Source organism: Eimeria necatrix, genomic scaffold (genome assembly GCF_000499385.1).
Source record: "Eimeria necatrix Houghton genomic scaffold, Enh_scaff109, whole genome shotgun sequence".
NCBI lineage: Eukaryota > Apicomplexa > Conoidasida > Eucoccidiorida > Eimeriidae > Eimeria > Eimeria necatrix.
Genome location: NW_013651882.1, coordinates 77,850 through 95,691, shown reverse-complemented (window position 1 = coordinate 95,691; position 17,842 = coordinate 77,850). Strand labels below are relative to the sequence as shown.

General features: G+C 49.8%; 2 protein-coding genes across 2 annotated transcripts; one reads left to right on the top strand and one right to left on the bottom strand.

The window, feature by feature from the left end:
• Nucleotides 1-166: 166 nt before the first annotated feature.
• Nucleotides 167-8,148, bottom strand: ENH_00003230 (Similar to uniprot|Q06679 Saccharomyces cerevisiae YDR324c, related; the record flags this gene model as incomplete). The annotated part of the gene is made up of 10 exons (XM_013578278.1): nucleotides 167-394; nucleotides 1,956-2,293; nucleotides 2,836-3,292; nucleotides 3,548-3,734; nucleotides 4,124-4,245; nucleotides 4,759-4,920; nucleotides 5,219-5,502; nucleotides 5,864-6,875; nucleotides 7,234-7,333; nucleotides 8,105-8,148. The coding sequence occupies 10 exons, from the start codon at nucleotides 8,146-8,148 to the stop codon at nucleotides 167-169; spliced, it is 2,934 nt and encodes a 977-aa protein (XP_013433732.1).
• A 5,714-nt stretch (nucleotides 8,149-13,862) lies between these two features.
• ENH_00003220 (hypothetical protein, conserved) lies at nucleotides 13,863-17,078 on the top strand (the record flags this gene model as incomplete). Its single annotated transcript, XM_013578277.1, has 7 exons — nucleotides 13,863-13,966; nucleotides 14,298-14,434; nucleotides 14,827-15,337; nucleotides 15,811-16,111; nucleotides 16,309-16,391; nucleotides 16,557-16,679; nucleotides 16,850-17,078. The coding sequence occupies 7 exons, from the start codon at nucleotides 13,863-13,865 to the stop codon at nucleotides 17,076-17,078; spliced, it is 1,488 nt and encodes a 495-aa protein (XP_013433731.1).
• Between the last annotated feature and the right edge of the window lie 764 nt (nucleotides 17,079-17,842).

Genomic DNA, 17,842 nt, shown 5'->3' with positions numbered 1-17,842 from the left:
ATTAAAATGATAATTTAAATTCAGAAAATCCGAAAAAGAAACAAAGATTGGAGTTTATTAAAAAGATAATTTAAATTCAGAAAAGCCGAAAAGAAACAAAGATTGGAGTTTATTAAAAAGAATTTAAATTCAGAAAATCCGAAAAAGAAATAAAGATTAAAGTTTATTAAAAAGTTCTCACCCGCGGGTCCTTCTCGCTGTCGGAGTCGCTGCTGGAGTTGAAAAGTCGGATTTCTTTTCTTTTTTGTTTTTGAAACTTCTCCGAAAACTCCAAATTGAATTTATAAAAGTTCGAAGGAGTTAAACACAAAACAAATGCAGAAGTTCCCTCCCCAGCCACCCACTGGCTCGCCAACACGCTGCCGTCTTCCCGCGAAAACTGCCTCGCCGGAATCTGCAAATAAAACTTCAAAAAATTCCACTTTTTATTTCAAAAATAAAACTTCAAAGAAATTCCACTTTTTATTTCAAAGATGAAATTCTTGAAGAAGTTTCACTTTTTATTTCAAAATGAAATGTTTAAGAAGTTCCATCTTTTATTTCAAAAATAAAACTTCAAGAAATTCCACTTTTATTTCACAAATAAAACTTCAAGAAATTCCACTTTTTATTTTTGTTATATAAGTTCCATTTTTTATTTCAAAATGAAATGTTTGAGAAGTTCCACTTTTATTTCAAAAATAAAATGCTTGAGAAATTCCACTTTTATTTCGAAATGAAATGTTTGAGAAGTTCCACTTTTTATTATTTATTCAAAGATGAAATGTTTGAAGTTTCACTTTTTATTTCAAAAATAAAACTTCAAGAAGTTCCATTTTTTATTTCAAAAATAAAACTTCAAGAAATTCCACTTTTTATTTTTGAAATGTTTGAGAAGTTCCACTTTTATTTCAAAAATAAAACTTCAAGAAGTTCCACTTTTATTTCGAAATGAAATGTTTGAGAAGCTCCACTTTTTATTATTTATTCAAAGATGAAATGTTTGAAGAAATTCCACTTTTATTTCAAAAATAAAACTTCAAGAAGTTCCATTTTTTATTTCAAAAACAAAACTTCAAGAAGTTCCATTTTTATTTCAAAGATGAAATGTTTGAGAAGTTCCATCCTTTATTTCAAAAATAAAACTTCAAGAAGTTCCATTTTTTATTTCAAAGATGAAATGTTTGAACAAGTTGCACTTTTTCATTTCAAAAATGAAATGTTTGAACAAGTTCCACTTTTTATTTCAAAAATAAAACTTCAAGAAGTTCCATTTTGTATTTCAAAGATGAAATGATTGAAGAAGTTTCACTTTTTATTTCAAAAATAAAACTTCAAGAAGTTCCACTTTTTATTTCAAAGATGAACTGTTTGAGAAGTTCCACTTTTTATTTCAAAGATGAAATGCTTAAGAAGTTCCACTTTTCACTTCAAAGATGAAATGATTGAAGAAGTTCCACTTTTTATTTCAAAGATGAACTGCTTATATTATATATATATATATATGTAAGGACATGCAGCACGGAAACTTGAACGTTTGCTCAGTGCATGCGCGAGTGACACTATTGCTGCAGCAGCAACAGTGCTGCTGCTGCAGCAGCAACACAGTGTTGCTGCTGCAGCAGCAACAGTGCTGCTGCTGCAGCAGCAACACAGTGTTGCTGCTGGTCCACTGCAGGTTCGAACGTGACCACTGGTCAGTTGCTGGTCAGCAATTACAAAAACTCATTTCAAGTGGAGTTGTGATTGTCGAAACTGAAAGAGTTATCGAGAACAGACAAGAACGACAAGCGGGAGGGTCACTTCTTCGTGTTGTGCTTTATTTTATTTCTTTTCTGTTTCTATTTATTCGTGTTGTGCTTCATTTTATTTCTTTTTCTACTTCTATACTTCTGTTAATTAAGTCTTTTTGTTTATTTCAACAATTCTAATTCTCTTTTTGTGCTGCTTAAGGCATCTAATGAGGGGCTTCTTACTGATCGAACTTCGCGCCGCCGTCTGTGCAATTTCGCTTTGTTTTTCTCGGAATTTTCGGAGTCTTTTGAAAGTTTGTTATTTCCTTCTCCACTTTCTTGCTGAGAAGTCTCTTTTTGGTTTATTTCTGTGGTGAAATAGCCGTTGCGAGTGCCCAAGACGAACAGCTGTGAGCAGTCCGGCGAGAAGCAGAAGCTGGCGACATCTTCTCCCCATCTAAAAATGTTCGGCAAGAAATAAATCAAGTCCAAAGTGCCCACATCAAACACTGAAATCGAACTGTTGCTGTTCAGACACCCCAGACGCCGGCCATCCGGGCTCAACAACATGTCCACAATTGCTGCAAACAACACCCCGCAAAGCCCCGCTGCAGCGCATTTTCCTGGAATTTCAACTTAATTCCAACTTAATTCCAACTTAATTCCAAACTTAGTGAAAATAAATCTCTAAAATGCATTCATTTGCACAAAAAAATGTGTGAAATGCTCCCAAATGCACATCAAATGCTTAAAGTCGCAAAGTCCAGGCGCCGTGACCGCAGCACAGCGGCCAAGATTGAGCGGACGGCAATATGGGGGTGTATATATATATATATTTATATTTATATTTATATTTATATTTATAATTTATATTTATATTTATATTTATATTTATATTTATAATTTGTATTTATATTTATATTTATGTTTGTATTTATATAAACATATATGTATATATGGACATAATTGGCACAAATTGATGTTCATGAGATTGCATGCAAGAGAGATGCACTGGCTTGCATAAAACTAAACTTTGAAGACAGTCCCACAGGCACTTTCAGAGTTGCATTTTCGAGAAAAATGAATTTTCATTTTAAATATTTTAAAGAGTTCGAAAGCCTACGGAACGGCAGGTCCCGCACAGACGCAAGTTCCTGTCCAGTTGCAACTTTGAGAAAAGAAAGACAGAAAGAGCCTTCCCCTCCAAAGTCCCGAAGGGCCTCAGCCTCTCTAAGAGAACCAATTTCTTTGTACATCCACTTCGAGTCTTCCGCTTTCCCCCTTCCCTTTTGCTTCTTCTCTTCCCTACTTGCCGCACCCGCCGAGTCCTCCCCAGGGGCCCCCCTGGGGGCCCCCGCAGGGGCCCCCGCAGGGGCCCCCAGGGGGGCCCCCGGGGGGGCCCCCGGGGGGGCCCCCGGGGGGGCCCCCGCGGCGCAGCGCAGGCGCCGGTAGTTGGAAGCCCTTCGGCTTTTCTTAGAAAAGAAACAGCAGGCGAGAACGCCGCGCGACACGAACTGAAGAGCTGTGACCATCTCGAGGACTTGGCAGCTGCCCAAGCATTCCAAATCCCTGATTTCCAACTGAGACGAAAAGAGAAACAGAAAAAGTTCCAAAAAGTGGAAAAAAAGAAAAAAAAAAGTGGAAATGCGACGAAGACCCGCGCAGTGCGCAGCGGCCGCGGGCAACTGGAAGCAAGTGGAAAGCAGCAGCAAACAAGGCCAGTTGGCTGCAGCAGCAGACTTTTCGGAAAGCTTTTATTATTTTCTTTCAACTTTTGTTTTAAATGCCACTTTTGCGCAAATAAAGAAAGAGAAAACGCATGCAAAGCCGCGCACCTCCTTGAGGTGGAAAGCAAACAAGTGCAGCCCCTCGTTGCTGCCAACTGCCAACAACTGCCCGTCCTTCGCCAAGTCACAACAATTCACTTTTCTTTCTTTTTGAAGAGTAACTTTTGCAAGTTTCACCAAAGGCGGCTGGCGAGGGCTTCCTTCTTGCAAGTTCCCGCTGCTGTCTTCGACATGCCTGCAGCAGCGCAGCAGCAGCAGCGCAGCAGCAGCAGCGCAGCAGCAGCAGCGCAGCAGCAGCAGAGCAGCAGCAGCAGCGCAGCAGCAGCAGCGCAGCAGCAGCAAATAAGTCCGGAAACTCTGCAATAAGAAGCAACTAAAGGCCAAATAAACTTGCTTTTTATCTTTCAAGTGCGCCATTTGCATGCAGAAGCTGCTGCTTCCGCTGGAAACCAAAGACTCCAGGGTTTAGGGTTTAGGGTTTAGGGTTTAGGGTTTAGGGTTGGCAAGTGTGGAGCAGGGAGATTAAAGTAGCGAGAAAAAGGCAAAAGAGAGGCAAAAACGACTAAAATAAAGAAAAGAAAAAGACAAAAAGATTAAATGATTTAATTAAAAACGCAGCCCCACCAAATGCCCACTTCCGTCGCAGATGGACAAACCAAAAGCCGTTTTTTCCAAATCACTTTTGGCCGCTGGAGGCCTCGAAGAGAAGGCGAAACGCAGAAGGGCAAACAGGGGGCCTTCAGCCCCTGAAGAAGAAAAAACAAATTAAAAATAAATTAAAATAATTTCAAAATATAAAAAGATCAGATCTTCATGTTGAAATGTGAATTCCCATTCGGACCAGCAAAGCAGCAGCAGCAGCAGCAGCAGCAGCAGCAGCAGCAGCAGCAGCAGCAGCAGCAATTGGAATTCATAGGCTTTAAACTCTCTGAATTGAGCTCAAAATTCTGCAACGAGAAACGGAAAATTCAAAACTTTGGAAGAAAAACGAATTCAAAAAAGAACAAAAAGACTTCCAAACCCCACTCCCCGCATGCATGCAAATCAAAACAAAGAATTAAAAAGCCCGCATGCATGCAAAACAAAACAAAGGACTAAAAAGCCCGCATGCATGCAAAACAAAACAAAGAACTTAAACCCCAATTCCTGCATGCATGCAAAACAAAGCAAAGGACTTAAACCCCAATTCCTGCATGCATGCAAAACAAAACAAAGACTTAAACCCCCGCATGCATTATTATTGCATGCAAAAGGCCTACTGCGAGTTCCGTGAGGTTTCGCATGCACTTGATGCTGCCATCTGCTGCGCCTGTGACAACTAAAGAGCCCGGGGGGCCCCCCGGGACTTTGGGGAGAAAGGCCAGGGCCTGGCAGTCGCACAAATGTGGGTACCGGCAGGCCCGCACGGCCCAGCGGTCTTGCTGCAGGCAGCAGCAGCAGCAGCAGCAAAACGCGAACTTGCTGCTGCTGCTGCTGCAGCGCCGCAAACGCCGCCAATTCCCCCCCCAAGCAGCAGCAGCAGCAGCAGCAGCAGCAGCAGCAGCAGGACTACAAGTGCCTCCTGCCAGGGGAAAGCCCGCGAGGCCCCTGGGGGCCTCCTGACTGTGCAACTACTCGGAAAGCGAAAAAACGAAAAGTACTTCCACTTCTGCAGACAGCAGCAGCAACTCGGCAGCAGCAGCAGCAGCAGCAGCAGCAGCAGCAGCTGCAGCAGCTGACCTCCGTCCTGCTGAGGGCCGCGAGCTTGCCATCGACCCCCACCGAAAAAACAACTTCTTCACTTGTGGGGAGGGGCGGCGCGCGGGGCCCGCGGGAGTCGGCGAGCCAGCTGTCTGTACACCCCGCGAGCTGTACGTCCAGCACGTCCGCCACGTGCACATGCAAAGTCTGCACTGCCACTCCTTCCGGCAAAGTCCAAAGAGTAATACATCCTCTGCTGTCTCCACTCAGCAGCAAAGAGCTGCGCGGCAGCGCCAGCAGCCGCCACACCAGCGTGCTGCTGCCTGCAGCAGCAGCAGCAGCAGCAGCAGCAGCGCAGCAGCAGCGCAGCAGCGGGAACGCGGCTTCTTGCTGCGCGTTTCTTCTCAAGTCTCCTGAAACTCTAAATTAATTCACTTTTTAAGTTCAAATAAACAGAAAAAATCGCAAATGAGGGAAAACGCGGAGTCCGCGGACCCCTGACAGCGCCCAGGTGTCTGTACACCTGAACGCCGGCGCCACCCCCGCTCGCGCCGGAAGCGCCGACAGCCGATCTGCGTCTAAAGTGGCATCATTTTGAATAATTCTTTTTTTTAAATAAAATAAATGAAAATAAAACACAAAATTGGACCAAAAGGAACGAAAAAAGAACGAAATTGGACTCACTTTCCGGCTTTTCGCCGCCGGGGGGCCGGCTCTCCAGCGCCATTTGGCCCGCAGCCACGAACGGGCTCTCCTCGCCCGCGCGCCAAAAACGCAAAATGGAAGAATTCGAATTTCCGGCGAAGACCAAATTGCGGGAGTACCAACACACTGACAGCAGCCGGCCTGCAGCGCAGCACAACACACTCGCGCTTCCCCCTGCTGCTGCTGCTGCTGCTGCTGCTGCTGCTGCTGCTGCGGCTGCGGCTGCTGCTGCTGCTGCTGCTGGTGCTGCTGGTGCTAGTGCTGCTGGTGCTGCTGCTGCTGGTGCTTCTGGTGCTGCTGCTGCTGCTGCTGCTGGTGTTGGTGCTGCTGGTGCTGCTGGTGCTGGTGTTGCTGCTGCTGCTGCTGCTGCTGCTGCTGTGCGGACATTTGGTCTTGGGGAGAGTGTGGGTAATTTGGATTTGAGTTGGAGTTTCTTCTTCCAGGAGAGTCTGGCGGAGATCGCCGCTGCTGCTGCTGCAGGCCTTTGCTGCTGCGCCCTGCAGCAGCAGCAGCCGCACTCGGCCGTCGTCGCATGCAGCAGCAAAAGCTGGCAGCCCCATTGATGGGGGGCAGAGGCAAAGGGAGAAGACAGCGCCTCCATTAGAAGGGCTTTCTGCCTGCAAACAAAACAAGAAATGGTCTTCTCTCCATTAAGGGAAAAAGCGGGGTTTGAGGGAGGGGGCTCGGCCTTTGCTGCAGCACAGGAGAGCTGCTGCTGCTGCTGCTGCTGCTGCTGCTGCTGCTGCTGCTGCTGCTGCTGCAGGGCGCCCACCTCCACGCGAGTTGTGCGCAAGTTCCACGCAGTAATGACCCCGTGGAGGCCCGCAGTGACGAGGCGCCACTCGAAGAGAGAAACTTCTGCGAAGCTGCTGCGGGCGGCGTCTGCTGCAGCGCCGCCGGCCTCCGCCGCAGCCCAAAAGGCCGCCGCCTCCGCAGTCAAAGGCAGCCACAAGATGTTGCGGACGGAGCTGCAGGAGGCGGCGGAGAGTCTCTGCGAAAAACGGGAGAAAACGAGCGGAATATCGCGGCGAAAGACCCGAAACTGCTGCATGCATGCATGCATGCATGCATGCATGCATGCATGCATGCATGGAGTTGGACTACAAACTCTCACTCACCACTTTCAAATGACGACTCGCAGAACTAAAAACTTCAACTATTCCACTCGATCGGCCCGCAGCTAGCCAGCGGCCGTCGGGACTGAACTGGAGAGCCTCCACGCTGGATGGGGGCGGGCTGTCGATACACCTGAAGCCGCAGCGCCGGAGAGCACGCCAGTCCGCAGTAAACGCGCGGTAAAATTGCAAACAATTGCGCCAAAACAATTTAAAATTCATTTTAATGCCCACCTGCATGATAATATCGCCGTTTCCATCTTCGCATCCCGTCAGATCCGAGGTCAGCTCGCGGCGGTCCAGGGGTGGGCGGACCGTCCGGCGCCCGTCAGCCCTTTGTAGATACACCCGGTGTCAACACCCCAACTTTTAAAAAAGAAAAATAGTTTGCAAATGCCACTAAAAAGGAAATTGCATTGAGTTTCCACATGCATCGATGGGGACTTTGCATGTGCGGAAGCCCTAGGCTTCTCGGTGGAAACCATAGAAGGCCGTCGCCCTTTGCCCGCACTTCCAATCCTGTATTGCAACTTTCAAATGTTCAAGTTTACGTACAGCCCAGAAGATCTAGCTGCTGCATGCGGCAGCCACAAATTAAACTGCAGTTGAGGGGTGATGAGGGGCTGCAGCCCCAAAGGCAGCCCTAGCAATCAGCAATCTTCCAACTGCTCTATTTCCTGCAATAAAGCTTTTTAGCTCCATTTTCTGGTTTTTAAAATCTTTTTTTAAAAAGAACACAGCGGCGCTGTCAACTATTTAGTTATTTCACTCAATTTCTGTGAACTAATTGCCAGCAGCAGCAGTGAATGACCACCGGAAAGGTTACCCTCTAAAACATAGACTTTCTGTAAAGTAAGAGCCAGCCCCTACATGCCTATAGTGCCCACACTCTGCGCTGCTTTCTGCCCACTAGCCGCTGCGCCCTGCAGCACAGCTGCAGGCTTGGGAGAACTTGAGGCCGAGTTATAGAGCTACTTAAAATAACTTGTAGACTGGAAATGTTTTAAAATAACTTGTAGACTGGAAATGTTAAGTTACAGTTACAAATCTGTTGAAGGAAGAGCAGAAGGAGGGAACTGTTCCACCTACCCATTCATGTGCTCACTTGGCGTTGTTGAGGCATTCAGCTTTGGCCGTAGAGTTCTTCATATTTATCAGTAAACGGGACTCTCACAGAAGCATAATGGTGTAACTTGAAGATAACTGCCTTGGGGAAAATGTGTGCACTGCTTCCATAAAGAGGTTTGCATCACCCAGAAGGCCCTTTTCTAAAGCAGTGTAAGGCTGAAGGGGTGACAACGCCACCACTTAATCTTGCAGCTGCGCCACTTGAAGGCAATTGGTACCATTACTGCACCAAAGACAAGTTGTCTAAAGTGTTCGTGTTGGGCTCAGTGTGCATCGATCCTACGCGTATTGGCGCCAACGCAATGAATTTGCTTGCAGGAGCCCCTGAGTGAGTTTGCTTGGGTTTTGGTTAGGAACTAAAATTTGGAATGCCGCGTCATCATTCAAGTGTTGTTCAAGTCGAAAGGTTCTTCTTCATCTGTTCCGGAACGCAGTTCGCTCACCTGTCGCTTTCGAGTAGGCGCTTGCCAGCGTGTGTTGTTGCTTATTACGCATTTAAAGCAATTTTAGGCATTTTAAGTGCATAGTTTCCTTAGTGTAACATAGCCTAGAGAGATACAAGCTTTCGACGCCTTGTGCGGAGGCGCGCCACTCAGGGACTCTAGCCACCAAAATGGCTCAGCTTCATTACAAAATATCAGAAGTTCACATTAGTTGCTTGAAGCGTGCAAGAGCTTTTGCTTGGGAATGCTTATTTCTGTCGAGGACAGACAACAGTCAGGGTACTGCTGCTCTCGTACTGCGGGCATGACAGAGATAAGGAGCGCCCAAACTTCTAACATAAGAAGACCTTGCCAGAGTTCCAGGACAGTTTTGTTTCGTGGGTTGTTGCTGTTCATCCAGTTTCTAACAGTAACTGCATGAGACACTGTTTCGCTGCCACCAAACAAGTAATTGTGCGGGAGGCTGGAGGTATGCACTATTGCTCGATAGATACAATCAGCCCCTATGCGTACCTGAGCAAACACAAAGCTTTGAAATAGCAAGCAAATGCTTGCGGCAACTTTAATTGTGGCTTTAGTAGGAATTGAAGGTCGATTCCTCTACAGAGGTAATCGTCCTCTTGCTGTTTCGCTGCCTTGCTAGCGCCATTTGGCCAGATGAGCATGAAGTGCTTGGAAGAAGCTTGCTTTGCGTTCGCATGCCAGCTGTCGCGGAGCAATTTGAACACTGTAAAGATCTGTCGGGGAGTGCCTCCAACAAGAGGTTTAATGCCCTGCAATAGCCAGCTGACCAGCGCAATACGGGTCGGGCGGGGGTGGACAATATGCCTAGCGTCTAGCTCTACATTCCGCAGGCCAGCATTGGAGCTTTTCGCACTGAGCTTTGCAGCAGGCCATTACTCCTTGACTAAAGCCCTCACAAACACGGGGGCTATTACCCCGCTTTTAGAGGAGTTGAAAGCGGACGGTAAGCAATTTTCTTGCCATTTTATCAATGTCGCCAATTCGGTTTTATTCAAGAATTTGCTTTTCGCCTAAAAGACGTATTGCGATAAGGCTTTGAGCGTGCCTATGGTGTAATAGGGCCCAGCAAAAGTTATAAGAGGCAGGCAGTTAGGTGCCCTCATACATCCGTCAGCTTAAGGATCGTATTGCATTGTCCTACCAGGGGGAGCTTAAGCGTTGAAGTGTTCTGCTCTTCAGGAGGTTGCAGGCTCGGGAGTGGTTACTTAAATACGGTGCCAGGCATGAAATGCCAGCTATCAGTAAGCTGCTATATTTGGCCAAACTCAACAGAACCACGCATTGAGCACTAGCCCGCAGCCTCAGACGCAAAAATGGAGTAATTGGACAGTGGTTAGGTGACCCATAGCATAGCTGCACTGCGACAGAGGTGAGCTGTGCTCGCTGTGGAGCTCCGTCACTATCAGTAGAGCCCAATAACTCACACCTTCCTAGAGCAGTTTTCGCCGGACCTGCCAGGGTCAACTGCTAGCTTGCTTGTCTAAATCCGTGCCGAACAGAGATGCGACGGGCATCTACTGGAGTAGTTCTCCAGCTACAGTTATCTGCCTACGGTGTCCTCTCCTACCAGCATGTGCGGATTCTCGGTGCCCATCATACCAACAGTGCATACAGAAGGCTACGAAAAACCATAGAAACAGTGTCTAGAGAAGGCTATGAAAACGTCACTGGCTTTCGTCTGCCTGTGAATAGTAGGTGACCCCAAGAAACTCCTTCCACGGGATTTTGCCGGCCAGATTGCAACACATGCTAAATGGACAGTTGTGGTCCCGGCAGCATTCGTTCTGCCTGTTCAGCAATTTCAGCCTCTTCCAAATTGTATGAGTTTTCCCATATCTTTGTGCGAATATGCCTTGTGGCTTCCGTCGGTCGACTGGCGCTGTGCCTTTAAGGGCATTAATCAGGGCCGTTTCAGCTCAATCGCTTTGAACTTCATACTCCTCTTCCCAGAAAAAACGCTTGTTTCTCTTTCACATTTTCGCCTGTAGCCTTCCTGCGCGGCTGTTTGCATGCTGTGGCGAAAGTGAACCAATGATTATGCCGAATATGAGGCACTGTTTACATCCTTCTTGCATTTGCATTTACTGAGTGAGCAGGATGCCTTGCATCATTAACCATTTTTGTTATGGCTGCAGCAAAGTTTTCCACCGCTCCTGCTCTGCTTCACTTCTTTGGTCCGTGCATCGACTATCAGTAAAATAGTTTGTCCGGCGCTGTGTAAGCTTTTACTCTCGCTTCTTTTGCGCCTGCTGCTTCAGCAGCGAAATAATTCAAAGGAATGCACCTGTATTAGGTGAGATTGCACCTGTATTAAGTGCCACCACATTTGTGTGGTGCCGGCAAATACCTTAGCTCGGCTTGCAGCGCCCTGTAGGTGAAAATGCACCAATTACGTCTTCATGTCTTCTACATCACGAATATCATCACACGTGATGACGAAAAGCTTCACAACATTTTCCAAGCACCTCATTTCCCTTTAGACTTTTGAAGAGGCCTGTAGCATTCTCTAAAGAGGGCTCTTTTTACCAGTAACCCCAGCATCTATGGACATCCTGGGAGACGCGCTTTTTCCTCTCGTAATTGAAGACCTCCCATGGCCGCTTACACCGCAGCGCTGCTGAAATTCCCTCTGCAGCTCAGCTCCTAGATTGTATATCTTGCTGGCTACGTACTTCACTTTTGTCACCAGAAGTCAAAACCACCGAAATGCAAATTAAAAACAAATCATGGCATTTTCGGGCTCCAGACATTTTGGAAGAAGGAAACTTCTGTCTGTCTCGCTCTGTCCTCCTGTGACTGCTGGCAGTATCAGTGACGCGATCAGCCCCAAAGCCTGATCAAGCTGCAAGGTACCCTTAGCGTAGGCTGTTTTAGTAGCCGGCTTTCTTTATCTGATTTGATTCTGATGAAGCTTACGCTCTGCTACTTCACATTCTACAGCCGTTCAAGATCCTTCGTGTGCAGCATTCTAGTGAACCGCACTACAACCGTGTCGGAGCCGGCGGCATAATTTCTCAAGCGAAGAATCCTCGTAAAGAGCCCTGCCTCATTTTGGATAGAGGATGCTTATTTCGAAAGAAGGGAGATGCAGAATAATAGGAGCAAAAACAGTGGCTTAAGAAGAGGTGTCGGGACGAACTCCCTGATAGTCCACCTCCCGCACTAAGCAGCACCGCTTACATATTCTATCTCTTCCGCACCTCTCTATACAGTCGACACATGAGCCCCTTGCCATCGTTTTGCTGTGGCTTCCGGGTGCCAGGTAAGGCCAGGTGCAATGCCTTTTTGTCTCAAAAAGGTTTAAGGATGATCTTTGAGCACGAATAACGAATTCAGATTTGAAAATGCCGGCTATTACCTTTGCCGGTGTTCCCTGGAGCTTTCCCGCCGGGCTGAAGCCCAGCGGAAAGCCTTTAACGTAGTCAGATATGGCGGTACCCACCAGGGCAACGTTATAGTGAGATTAAGGAGCTCATCTATTCCTTACACCGTGAAATAAAGTTGTTTACTCGTAAAAGCAGCATACTTCTTTCGTCGCATAGGTTGGGCTGAGGTGGAGAAAGAGCAGTCGCCACGGCGACTTACCGGTGGCAGTCTCAGCCCATTACTAAGGGGAGCAGCTCCACTGTTTCGCATTTCGTGCTTCTTGCTTTGGGGAGAAAAAAGTTAGACATATTAGCTCTCAACAAGGGGTGCCTCGCGACGCATTTCTCATGCAACAGATGCATTTTGGACGACATGCTGGGTCGTCTCGTGCTATTAGTGTCCATTCCGTCTGATTGAGGCACGTCTATCAGATGACAATGAAAAATGCAAGTTCCATTTTGACGGATACATCTCCCTTAGCGTTTCTAGGTACCACAGTCCACGTAGACAGCTCTAGATAGTGCAGAGCGAGTTCAATTGCTATAGTGGCAGCCTAGCCAGCAGAAACAGACCTTTAAAGCTTGCATTCCCATAGGCCTTGCAATGATTGTCCAGGATGGCTTTGCCTTGACATGTCCCAAACGTACCCTAGGGGGGTTTCGAAGACACCTGGTGGGCCTATTGGCGGTGGGCTCGGACGACGGCGCCGAGTGGCAAAACAACCTGCCTCTACACACGCCTCTGCGCGTGCACAAACATAGCTAAAAATGCTGTTTCTACCAATTTGAACTTGAGAAACGGCTGACAGAACTGCTGAGTTGTGCTTGAGTGCAGTTACCATAGTGTGCTGACAAGAGCACCCTTGACACTGAGTTGCTCTTTGGAGCGGGGAGATCCCGCGAGACCACCAGAGCTGCCATTGATCACCCAAATAGAGTGCGTCATAACACAAAGGTGCAGTCTCTCTTCAGCTAGTACTACCGAAGGCTGCTGCTGTCTGCTTAAAGGCCAGAAACACCTTACACTGCGGAGGGGCTGTTGGGCGAGCTAGGTCCTGTGAGGTATCCTTTAAGGCATCTGTGCAAAGAGCTTATACTTAAGAAGAAACGGAGAGGCACTGCACTCTCTTGGTGTGTATAGCTCTCGGAATGAACGATTGTAGTGCACTAGTTCTGGGGGTGTGCAGAGCTGCTATGCGGAGCGTCGGCCGTGTGCGTATTACTGCTGCCTGTGTGGGGAGACATTAAAGCATATTTGAGTACAAGTCATGGTTTTATCGAGTATTTCCAGAAGAGGTCTTATCTAAAGAGTGAAGAAGCTTCATAGGGTGAAAGGAAAGACGCGACTGCAGCGCCGGCCGGCTGGCTGCTGCTGCCCCGCCACTGCAGCAGCAACACCGTGCAGCAGGAGGATCTGCTCTGGCAGTGTGGGGGTATTGTAAATTGCTTAACCACGGAAAATAGTAGACGCTTTTTCTCGGCCTTTCACTCGCTTCCTACGGCGCAGCGAGGGTAAGAAGTCGGTGCAGAGGAGACCTGCCCGCCTACATGATGGCAGCAGTGCTTCATACTGGGGTTGTTGTGCTTCCGTCTCCTGTCGTTCTGAATTATTTGGAAGTGTATGTCTCTAGACAGCTAGTTGGGCTGCATGAGAACCTGTTTATTTCTCCCACTAGGTCCGCAACCGTGCGGCGTGGACGGGGGCGGTCGACCGTCGCTGGTGTTGTGCGCGTTCAAGTTTCCCGCGGATAGTTGGTGACTGTCTTCTGTCACGCTGGGTACAGACACACAAGTCTGAGTTTAGTCTTCGCACTTTGCAGAGCCGGGCTGCCAGGCTGCAGCGAACTCCGCACTGGCTGACCCCGTGCTCACTGCGTTGGTGTCTGCATGCACTTTGCCGCAGATGGCGGAGTCCTTCACAGTAGAGTCCACCGACGCGGCCTCATCCGCCTTTACCCTCAACAGCGGGCCTTACAGGAACATTCCGATATATGTGCATTTGGCCAAGTGAGCCTGAGCTGCTGCGCTGCCGCCCGCAGCCCCAGTGTTTGTTCTTGTGGCTGCTGTGCATGCGCTTGCGTTGCTGCTGCTGCGCCGAGCAGCTGCTGCAGCGCCTCCCTCGCTGCAGCAGCTGCTGCTGCGCGGCCGCGCGGGCCGCCGCCACCCACACAGTGCTCTCTGTCGCGTTTGCTGCTGCTGTAGCTGCAGCGGCTGCTGCGGCGCGGCCGCGCCCGCCCGCCGCCACCCACTCATTCCTCTCTGTCGCCTTTGCTGCTGCTGCTGCTGCTGCTGCTGCTGCTGCTGCTGCTGTTTGCCCGCTACCTCGCCCCCCCTTCAGGGGCCTCCCAGCCGATGCCTGGGAGCAAGTCCACACAAATCCCCTCTTCGGGGAATGGGCTGCCAACCTTTGCCACGAGGGCCGCCTCAAGGCGGACCGCATCACCATACAGCAGGTCAAGCCAGAGATCTGCATGAGTAAGGCAGCCCCCGCAGCAGCAGCAGCAGCAGCAGCAGCAGCTGCAGCAGCTGCTCACGCAGCTGCTGCAGGTGCTCGTGCAGCTGCAGCACGCGCAGCAGTTGCTGCTGACGCTCGTGCAGTTGCTGCTGATGCAGCTGCTGCAGATGCGGATGCAGCTGCTGTAGGTGCTGATGCAGCTGCTGCAGAGGCTCACGCAGGCTGTTGCAGACGCTCACGCTGCTGCTGCACGCGCAGCAGCAGCAGCTGCTGCAGTTGCTGCAGCAGCAGCGCAGCAGCAACGGCAGTTCAAAGAGCAGCAGGAGCCCCGTAGGAAGCAGCAGTAATGTAAACGCTGCAGCAGGAGCCAGGAAGTGCGGGTCTTGTGCTGTGGAGTGCTGCGGTGGTGCAGATGTAGAGGCGACGACGAGCCAGGGCACGTCAGTGAGTGGTCCAGTGGTCCTGCGGCCCATGCAGTCTGCGATCCTCATCGTGCTGCGGAACTCAGTGACAAATCTGGAACTTTGCGTCTTCTGCAAGCGGCCGGAGCTGGCGACGGGGCTGTCGGAAAGCCTGGGCCTGGTGGAAGGCAACTTCGACGCGGAGGGGAAGCTGGAGGGGCCGTGCGCGGCGCTTCTCGAGAAGCACCTGGGCCTGTCGCTGCACAAAGATGACTGCGTGGACTTGTTGATAGCGGCCCACGGGAGAGTCGTGGGCGATTCGGGAGTTACTTGCATTCCCTCCTCAGCCGCCACGGCGGAGGCGCCTCCGGCTGTGCGGTCCCGGCTGCTCCTCTACCGGAGTGTAGCGACACCCGAAGTGCTGCAGAAGCTTGAACAGGAAGTTGGCAGGACCAAAAGACACGGATATCCTCCAGCCACTGTGGGCTCGGCTCAGGAAGGAGAAGACCTCCTTGGACTTAGGTAGGCAGCTACTGAGCTCCGCAGCGGCAGAAGTTGCCCTCTCGGATGCATTCCATCACATGTTCACGTCTAAGTTTTGGGTCTGTGGTAGTCTTTTTGTTTCTCTGGTTTTTGTCCTTCCATTTTGCGCCCAATTAATGTCTATGTGCGTCCGTGGCGCATCTGCATTTGCTTCTGTCCGCACAAGTCCCGCCTTCGGCATTCATGTTTGTTGCCTGTCTTTGCGCCGATTCGTTTCCCAAATATTGGTTTTGTGGGCAGTTTTCCGTGCCTTTTGTCCGTCACTCCATAGCACTGTTGCATCGGTCTAAGAAACACGCAAAATTGGGGCCTGAGAGTTGTTGAGCAGATTGTTGTACTGCTCGTTCTGACAGAAAGCTTCCCGAATGCTGTGCACTGTCGCCAGCTGCTGGTGTAGCTGCTGCTGCTGAGCCCAGTTCGTGTGTTGCAGCTGCTGCTTGTTTCTGCTGCAGCGTCGTGTACATGGGTGACACGTGGAGGGCGACGTTGGACCCGCGGGCGGTGTTTGCGTTATTCCTTCTCGTGGAATTCCGTTATCACCAACTCAAGCTGCCGAAAGCTCCAAGGTTTGCGGCGCACGACGGCAAAGGGGCAATCTTGGGCGCCCCCCGCAGGGGCGAAGCTGCCAGCAGCACCGCGCTTGGTGCGCCTTCTAAAAAGGCAGCAGCTCAGTTCAGGAAGATCTCTTCGCTCACCCCTCTCTGCACCGGCGTCAACTTGCGTGTTAAAGTTGTGGAGCCGATCAAGCCTGCGGTACGCGCTGGGTGTGAAGGCCCCTTCGGGCTGTGCATGCTCTTTGCTAGCTGCTGTGCTGGCAAGCTATTCAGCTAGCTGGCTAGCGGGCTGTTGAATGCACTTCCTCTTCATTGCTGTTTCGTGCTAAGTTCTGGCAGATGAGATTGGTAGTAGCAGCTTCATTTGAAATGTGGCATGTCTCGGTTGCCCCTCAGCCCGACGTCATCCTCCCGAGGGGTCAAGTCATTAAGAGGGCCACCATGGTGGTAGGGGATGACGAAGCCATGATCACTCTCAAGTGAGCATCCGCAGCTTTAGCTGCTGCTGGCTCTTCTGTGTTTGGACTTTTGCTCCCTGGGGATAAGTTCTGATTGCTTTTGGGGAGCATTCCGCTGCTGTGCGTTGCATAGGGGTCAAGGAACTGAAGTGTCGTATATTGCTTTTATGTCCCGTTTTTTTTCAGCCTGGAAGGTGTTCAGCTTGAACTTCCGGACGTTGTGAACACCCCTCTTTTGATTAGAAACGCAAAAATTCAGATGGAAGAAGGACACATGAGACTAGCAGTAGACAGATGGGGGAAGATCTCGTAAGACAGGCTGATACGTTAGCCATTGGCAGCGCTGGTGTTACTGCTTCGTGGGCGGTTACTGTATTTTGATTAATGAAGTGGAGCAGAGTCCGTCGTTCAATGCGACGCCGCTCGCATCTGTGTTCACCATCGAGGTACTGCTTCTGTTGCTACTGCTGTGGGCTCAGTGACGCTCGGAACGACGACTTCAAAGACTTCAATTTTTCAGTTTGTACTGCTAGAGATATGAGTGAACAAGAGTATGAACTAGTGCACATGCCTGGAAGTGAGCAAGATGCCGCTGAGGGCCCCAGCGGCCGCGCCGGGAGCCCCCCATTCGCAGGCAGGGGAAGGAATGGCATGCGGGGCAGAGGCCGAGGTGGCTTTAGAGGTGGCCGAGGGAGAAGAGGCATATAAGGTGAAGACAGTTGAGAATCTAGCCCATTTTCTGTGCGGGCTGTGACCGTAGGGCTATGGGAAGCTGCTGCGCAGCTTTTTGTGGGCTGCCTGATTGAAGGGGGCCTTGAATTGCGGCCGTTTTTGGGGTGTGTGCAAGTCGGTGCAGGTTTTCTTGTGGCCGTTTGTTTACATGAAAATTGCAAAGCATGCATCTACATGGCGGCGCGCATTTGGGTGTGTACTGAAGGAATGTTAATTCTAGTTCTTTTCATGCATATGTACTTTTAGGGCCCCGCGGTGAGGCAGGGAGCTCATGGGGGGCCCCAGCAACGCCACTTGCTGCTGCAGAGGCGCAGTAACGCGTGGTACACGAAAAGCACCAAGGTCTCCTGCCGTTGCAGCAGTTTTCCTTGCTTCAGCTGTACCTTTTGCAGTAGCTGCAGCAAGAGAGCAGGCGCAGCGGGACCCGTGCGGTTGCTGGGTTGCAGCAAGGACAGTTCGCGCAGCAGAGTGTCTGCTGTGTGAATTGCGGCTGGTTGCCGCAATTCGGTTCGCGCATGCACGTGCAGCTCCGGACTACATACGGCCGGAGCACACACAGAAAGAACGCGATAGTTCGATTTGCTGTGTGCGCCTTCGAGAGCGGCTGTAGAGGACTGCCTCGGTGCGCCTTTGCTGCTATCGAACCAGGGTAACTAAGGCCACGCGCGAACACAACGTGCGCTCATACAATCACGGAACATCTGTATTGTAGAGGCTCATGCATATTCCTGTTTCAACAT